This window comes from Anser brachyrhynchus (assembly GCF_964034855.1).
Source record: "Anser brachyrhynchus genome assembly, chromosome: 3".
Lineage (NCBI taxonomy): Eukaryota > Metazoa > Chordata > Aves > Anseriformes > Anatidae > Anser > Anser brachyrhynchus.
In genome coordinates this window covers 53834327-53842441 of record NC_137696.1, presented here as the reverse complement: position 1 = coordinate 53842441, position 8115 = coordinate 53834327, and the positions used below count along the sequence as shown (strand labels likewise).

General features: G+C 46.7%; 1 protein-coding gene across 6 annotated transcripts in view; it reads left to right on the top strand.

Moving 5' to 3' along the window:
- The first annotated feature begins 711 nt into the window (after positions 1 to 711).
- The window catches only part of MAP3K4 (mitogen-activated protein kinase kinase kinase 4), a 73898-nt gene continuing 66494 nt past the window's right edge, over positions 712 to 8115 (top strand). For all 6 annotated transcript variants that reach the window (XR_013948322.1, XR_013948323.1, XM_080584777.1 and 3 more), the window contains exon 1: positions 712 to 938. Coding sequence is in view for 4 of the 6 variants with exons in the window: in XM_080584777.1 (XP_080440903.1) it covers positions 862 to 938 (77 nt within the window). In the remaining 2 variants the exon portion in view is untranslated. The remainder of the gene's footprint in view (positions 939 to 8115) is intronic.

Below are 8115 nucleotides of genomic sequence, written 5' to 3'. Positions count from 1 at the left end.
AGGACCAGAGGGAATGGCCTCAAGTTGTGCCAGGGGAGGTTCAGGTTGGAAATGAGGAGACATTTCTTCTCAGAAAGAGCAGTCAGGCATTGGGACGGGTTGCCCAGGGAGGTGGTGGAGTCACCGTCCCTGGGGGTGTTCAAGGAAAGGTTGGACCTGGTGCTTAGGGACATGGTTTAGTGGGTGACATTGGTGGTAGGGGGACGGTTGGACCAGAGCATCTTGGAGGTCTCTTCCAGCCTCGATGACTGTGATAACAGGTTCGGGACCCCCCCGGTGGGTGACGGCACTGGCACATCCATCGGGGAGCAGGTGCACACGGTGGCCGCCCGGTTTCCTCCCCACACAAGACGAAACGCCGCAGCGCCGGGCAGGCAGCGCTGCCTCCCCGCAGCTTCCTGGCGAGCCCGGCACCAGATGAGCGGAGGCTCGTTACCCGGTGCCAGCGCTTTTACCACACTTTCCGCCCTCCCCACCGCTCTCGGGGGCTGCTGCAGCCGCTCGCACGGCCGCGGGGGCGGCGCCTGGGCGACGAGGGACCACGGGCGCGATGCCCCGGAGCCAGCCGGTGCCCGCGGGGCTTTAGGGACCGCCGGGGCGCCGTGAGCGGCGAGGAGCGGAGCCGGCGCAGCACCGAGCGCGTCCTGCGGGGCTGGTCCCTCCTCGCGCGCCGTAGCGATGCTCCCGGCTCCGCTGCCCTGCGAGGCTGCTCCCAAGATGGCGGCCGCGCGGGCGGCTCTCGGCGGCCGGGTCCCGGCGGCTGGGTAGAGCCGAGCCCCGCGCCCCCCTCCGCCGCCCCCCGCCGCCCCCCGCCGCCCGCACCGCCCCGCGCCCCGCCGCCATGCCGGCCTCGCTGCACGCATGAGAGACGTCGCCGCGCTGCTCCCTGCCGCCGCCATGGAGGAGCCGCCGCCGCCGCCGCCGCCGCCGGGGGGGAGGTGAGCGCCGGGGAGCACCGGGGCGGCCGCCGGGGGGTGCAGCCTCGGGGGGCTGCGGGGTCGCGGAGCAGCGCTGCGGGGAAGGCAGGGCTGGCAGCCGGGCGGCCGGGGGCACGGCGCTGCCCCGGGGCTGTGCAGCCGCTCCCGGCCGGGCTGAGCGGCGCTTGGGCTGCTGGCGAGCCGCCGGCCGTGCCCCGCCGAGGGACGGGGATGCGAACGGGTGCGTGGCGTGGGGCTTCCAGCTGGCTGGGGGAGCGTTGCGTAAGGCCGAGTTGTTGGTGCCCCGGCAATTATTGCTGCTTTTAAAATAACGTCCTGGTGCTGCGCTTCGCCTCTCCCCGCGAGGCGTTGGGGAAACCTCTCCCTGACACTCGTGCGATCAACTGGGGCCGGGCGGCTGCAGCCGGGCGCGCCGTGCTCCAGGTGCGCTGCCCGGGAGCGCTCGGTGCTGCCAGGTCATGGGCTCGCTCCTGGGCAGGGCGAGCTCCTGCCCGTGCGGGTGGCGTGCCGAGGCCGTGGCCGTGCTCTCCGCCTTGCATCGAGGCTGCGGAGCTGAGCAGTGTCTGGTTCGAGCTTTCGTTGACGTGCTTTAAGGAGCTGCTGCGTTTATGGCATGAGAATGGCAAAAACAGAAGGTATGTGGAAGTTCATCAGACTCTACAAAAGTATTGTGGAATACGAACGTCAATAAGGCAAGTGAGTTTGGAAGCGTCCATGAAACACAAATGCCAGTAGGGCAAGCGAATTTCTTGTTATAACAACTTCAAAGAACGGTAGTGCAGGTCGAGCACAAAGCGATTAAAAATGAAGTTTGCACAGCAGCGTGACCCTAGACCTGGGCTGCGTTCACGCAGAAGAGCAATCTGCAGTGCCTCAATGGAATACACCCAGGCATTTCCTGTCTGGGGCCGTTTCTGACCTCTGCTGGATTCTGCTTATTAAAAGACAGTTTATGTGAGTCGGATGTGGGTGTGGATAGTGTGGTGGCAACTTCAGCCAGCAAATGAAAATTGAATTAGTTATTTCAGAGTTGAGCTGGTGGGTGGGAAGGAGGTGGCTCAAAACAATTAGGTAGTCTTAATTTGTGTAGGGTAATGCGTGTGCTTCACTGTGATTCACTTCTGTGTAGGTACTTTGTGTACCAATTGCACATCTGCTTTAGAAGAGAATTGTTTCTCGAGCTTGTTGCAATACTTTATTTCTGCATTGCTCTTAAGAAAAAAAAGCATCAGAGACTTTTTCAATACAATTAAAGTTCATTTAAATTTTAGAGTTACCATTGGGTACTTCAGTTGTGAGGTCAGAATCTTGCTGAAATCTGCAGGACCTTGTTGTACCAGGCTTGAGAATTTGAAATCCATTTGGTGGCATGAAGTAGGCTGATTGCTTTCAATCCTGTTCTTGGAGTATGGATGTGTTTTTATGACAAGGTGTCCTGGCTAGCACTGAAGTACGTTGGTATAATGCATTCTTTTTCAGTTAAATTGAATTCTGTTGGGCAAGTACTTAGCCATTCTCATTTGCAATACACCCACCTTTGTTTAAAAAAGAAAGTTGATTGCTTTTATTGTTGTGACATGGCCTTTTGTGTTAGAACTCTTTTGATCTTTGTGTAAGGATTCTGTCTTTTTGGATCAGAAATGCAATGGTACGTTTTGTAAATCTAAGGTAAGCATGCAATATATTCTTGGCTTTGTTTGGATTATACAGTCCCTAGTCCGAGATGTTCCAAAGCGTTTGAGAATTCCACTCCAAAAGTATTTTTTTTCCCCAGGTCTTCCTTTCCTTCTTTAACTTATGCTCTGGGGTGGGGAGAGAGGGGAGGTGGCTTCAAACCAGAAAGCACTCAGGGAGCCTAAGAGTAAACGTTGAATTTGAGACGGGATTGCACTTGAGCATTGGGTAGGCTGCAGTCATTATGGATAAACGAAATGATGCTGCTAAAAGGTTCTGGGAAGAGTTCACATTTAGATACGCTTGTTACAAAGCAAGCAAAAAGTTTTCAAGTACAACACTAACTAAAACGGGTATGTCTTTGATGCTTCTCGATCATGTCTTACAGGCACTAAATCTTCTGACACCAATCTTAGGTATTCCCAATAATTTTATGGCAGAAAATTCGCTACAGCAAATATGAGGTCTTAAGCATTTCCTTTGCTGGGCTGCCAATTTTGGTGGCACTGCGAAGGTGCGAAGAGCTGTAGGGTTACTTGTCCTTGATTGCTTGTAACCCTCTTTTTTCTTGGAATAAATCCATCACAAGGGGTGAATGAAGGAGCAAGACTGAATAGAGCAGGACAGAACTGTGAATAATGTGGAGGCTTCCTCTGCGCAGGGGGATTTTTTGGTGGTCTGTCTATCAGATTTGTTGGCTGTATGATGACAATGAATTGGGCTGTCAGTCTGCAGCAGCTGTTGTTTGGGGGAAGCTTGAGGTCATGTCATGAATTGTGCTTAGCGTATTTTTCTGCTTGCCAGACTGTATCTGTATGACTGATGGTGAAAAAGTTTCAAGTTATTTTATTAATTTAGGATCGTAGCTTCAACTGGAAATTTGATTCGAGTGTGTAGATTTACCACCCTTCCCCCCCCCCCCTTTTTTCTTTGATTTTTATTTTCATGCATTTAAATAAGGTAAGATATAATCTCTATTTTTTATGTATCACATTTTCTTGTTTACATGTGCAAGATTGGGATGAATGACTGATTGCTCCACCTACGCGCAAACACATGAAGCGCTTGTTGAGATGTCTCTGGCATTTATAGCAGCAAGGATTAGTCTGCGTTGTGTGGCTGCTTGAGTTGTTTTTATGTCTGTTAATTAGCGCTGTCTGTGTCAAGGTTGGTTTTACTATTATGTAAGCAAGTGATATTGGCCCTTGTGGAATGCAAACTGTGCTGTGATGAAAAACAGATCTGCTGAATTTAAAGGAAAGGATGAAAGATATGCGGTAATTCTTATTTTAGGGAGTTGAGAGTTTTACAGCCTTTTAAAGATTTGGCTTCCGTGACAGCCACGTTTCTTAGATTGTGTACAAACCATTCTATTAAACTGCACCTAAAATAGAAGATTTTTTTTTTTAAACTACTCACTGCTAGTCAAATAGCATGTTGACCTCTGTCCGCACAAGGTGATACAGGTATATCAGCTTCAGTTCTTCGGACGTGTGATTGGGCTTACCATTGAGTATACGTGTATATGCCCTTGATGTGTGCAGGGCTGTTACTTTCCTTAAGTTTTCTTCTGCTCTGAAGTGTTATCTACATTGATGATACATTTTGCCTGTAATCTATTAACAGATTTTTGAATTTTAGAAAAATCTTATTCCTTTAAATAGATGAAAATTGTTTCATGTGCATCCTTGCGTCCTTGACCAACTGCAGAAGTTAAGCCAAACTGAAATGTTTGCTCTTAACGCCCCAGCTAGAGTGTTACTGAGCTGTCAGATGTTCAGTAACACGTCCAGTCCAAGAGCCCGGCATGTAAAGTTGCATCGGCTTGCCATGAACCTTCACCTGGTTTATTCTGGATCCAGACAAGTGGGATATAACTTTCGTGCCCTGATGAACGTCCACTGGTGTCACGAGTAGGAGGAGGAAATTCATTCTGTACCTTCTGCATCCAGCTACCACTTAGTAGTGTTGACTGACTGTCATATAGTGCTTTCTAATGGCGTATACCTGTATGTTATGCCCTTGGCTCACGTGTGCTGCTAGTTTATGTGCTGATGGCTTCTCTTAGAGCAGTGTTTTTAAAGGCTTTTGCTGTTCTAGCTATGAAACAACCATCAAGCTAATGGTATCCCGAAGTGGGAGCAGGCCCACAGTTACATACATCCCTGTTACTTCTCGGCCCGTGGTGGAGCTGTCCATGGACATGAAGCCTTCGGTGCCTGGGACGCTCCAAGCAGTACGGTGTGCTGCAGCTCCGTTGCATTGCCTGTGTTTTCCTAAGGTTGTGGACTGGTCATCTAGCTCCCAGCAGCGCAAAGTGCTTGGGTACCAGCTTCCACTAAAAATGAGTTTAACTTTCAGTGCTTCACGTGAAGTTCCTTGTAGGCTTTGACTTTGTCTAAAAGATGCACTGAAATTTTGGGATCAAAACTGATAGCTTTTCTCATCTACAAGTGGAACTGTCTGCCAGAATGTGGTGGTAAAGTTTGTGCACGGGAGATTGTGGGGGATGAGCAGAAAGGCCGTGAAACGAAAATCAATGGCTGTTACGGATCTTACTATCTTTTAGTGTAGATCTGTGTATTTCCCAGGTTGTCCCTGCTACATATGTTGTGTTTATAGTTGAGCCTAGCAGCAGAACGCTTTTTGTCATGGTATCTCTGTTCATACATAACTTTGACAGTGGTGGCTTAAATTTTCCTGAAAATCCATGGAGATTCATCAGAACTTCTAATTTAAAGAAATAGAAAAGATAAAGTGCTGTTCTTGGACAAATAGTTTAAAAAAAATATTTTTCTCAGTATGTGTTAGGATATAGTAGGGATTGAAAATGTAGCACAAACCTAATAGCCAAAGGATGAAGCATGGTGACTGAAACCAACTAATATTTGACTTTAGTTGTTCTGGGGCATGGAAGAGAAGGGGGCTGGGTGGGTGCAGCTATCTCAGCTATGCTCCTACACTTTGATCCTTTTGCAGTCTTTTGCAGTCTTACCTCATTGTCTTTATAGTGGATGCGGAAACCTAACAACACCATCAACATTGTCATCGTTTTCATAATTTTTTTTTAAACATTACAGAGCAATATCAGAATTAAATGGGTTGGTTACTCTTTCCTATTGAAATGGCCTTTGACATAATTTTAATCGAATAATAAGTTTGTGTATGGGGGACTGGGGAGGGGAGGCGCAGATCTGAATGTCCATGCATATTCTGTAAATACTTCTACGTCATAATCCAGATTTGCATGAAAACCTAAAATAATCCAAGATGGAAAAATTAGTTAACCTTTTTCTGTTCCCAAATTTACTAGTAAAAAAGAACAGAAAGTTCTGATTTTTTTTTTCTGAGATGAGAACATGAAGAACTGCCAAAAATGTTAAAAGAGCTTTATTTTATTTTTATACTTACTTTGAGTTGGTGTAACTTGCAGAAGAAAAATCTCTTCCTTAGATTATTTAAATAGGTCTCAATAACTCTTATTTCTGCTTGGAATTAAAACGTGATGAATAGTAATTTGCATTTTCCTTAATCAATTTTTAACTCGTTGTTTGACGGTTTCTATCTTTTTGAAGTGTATTAGATTTTATTGTCAGTAGATGGTCCTTCAAGACTCTCCGCTGTTTTGATAACCTTTGTTGCATTTCCCTGCAACTATACATCTTTCTGCCATAAATACAATACTTGAACGCTTGGAAGCTTCTGCTTTGCGGGAAAGTGTCAAAGGTTTTACAAAACTGATTGCAGCACCTTGAGAAGCAGAAGGTTTAGTTTGAATTTCTCTCTTAAAATAAATGTAGCTGGTCTCTGTAGAGATTTCTGGTGGTTCAGGGTGTCTTCATTCAAGTGCAGTGCTCTGAAGGGCTCTGTAACGGGGTGCTGGCTGCAGTCAGACGTGCTTGAGGTCTGCTGTAGAAATGAAATGTGCTCCTGCTTGCTGTGCCCTTCTGTTCTTATTAAATGGCTCCAGCTGAGTGTTACCAAGGGGGAAAAGATGTCAGTGGGATTCAATTAAAGATGAACTGTTTGACTCTAACCTTTAAATTAGTTTTTCCCCAATAATAACTTTTTTTTTCCTTGTAGTTTTCTGTAGAAATACTGGTTGTTCTATCACAATGAAGTCTTATTACAAACCACCGTTGATCTTGCAGCAGAAGCTCTTGCTTTGTGCTTCTGACAGGCTGATCTGGGATTTATTGTCCTTGGCGCTTAACTGTTAGCGTGGCTCTTGTGGCGTAAACCCATACAGCACACAAGCAGGTGGATGTAGGTCAAGCCTTTGTAGCGGCTTTGGGTGCTTGCGTTTGTGCGGCCGCGCCACAGGTTAGCCTTCAAACGGAGACAAGGCACAAATAGCGAGGAGAAGATGTTATTACTGTGCTGCTAATTCACTCTATTTACTAGACAGGTGTGATAGTGTTCCTGTAATTTTTGTATGTGTCAAGGAGTCCTTATTTGTAGGTTAATTTATAAATATGCTATTGGAATTGCATAATTCCGTCAGCTCTTGGTAGTGATGCAGGTATTATCTTAAGTGTATTCCTGCCAAAGTATTCTGCTTTTATCATTGCAGCTGATAAAAAATGGCATTAGTTTTGCAGCTGATCCAGACTAGAAGTTACTCTTCCCATCTCCCAACCTCCATCTCCTCTCCCCCACCCCCAAACGAGGGATTTCTGCCATGTGAAATTTGCTAGCATAGCGTTATGTGCATTTGGTTGCCTAATCAAATTCAAAGTGGATGAAGTTGGAAAAATTCTGCTAACAAAGACGTTCCAGCTAAGCTGGATTGTTTTGGCAGAACCAGAGCCGGTCCCGTCACTTTTACCAGTGCATCCTGAGGGCTGGGGACTTCTGGCAAATTGTCACTGGAAAGCAGAAAGAAGTCACCTAAGCTGCTTCAGCTGCAGCCAGAAGAGAGTGACTGAAGGTATGATTTCACATCGCACTCAAGGCGTTTGAACAGCAGGTTGCCTTTTCTTGCCTTTGGCCTCTCCCTGAGAAGAAGGCATGCTCCTCCACTGCATTCCTTCTGGATCTAGCAATCATATGGCCGTAGAATTTTTACTTCAGCTTCTTGATCTGATGCACCAAGACATTAATGTGTTTCCTCATCAGATCTGTGGCTGAGTCCACGTGGTTGCTGGCTTCTGTGCAGAAAGGGCAGGAGTGTGTAACCTGAAGGCCAAAAGGTGTACCGAAACAGGTTCCCTCTTTTGTGTCACCTTACTGTGAACTATAGTCTTAGCGATTTATGAGACTCTTTACTTCATCCCTGTAGAGAATTGTGTGATTAAGCTTCATTACATTTCATGCTTGATTTTAGAAGTTTCTGAATGTTACTTTCAAATAATTGTTTCGTGAGCTTTTACACGCATCTCTGCTGTAAGACTTAAATGCTCCAATATCGATATCTGCAGACTTACTTGCTGAAAGATGTAAGTGCTTTTTTTCAGCTAGTGTCAACAGTACGTGGTAAATTTGCTATTTCTGTTATAAGTAA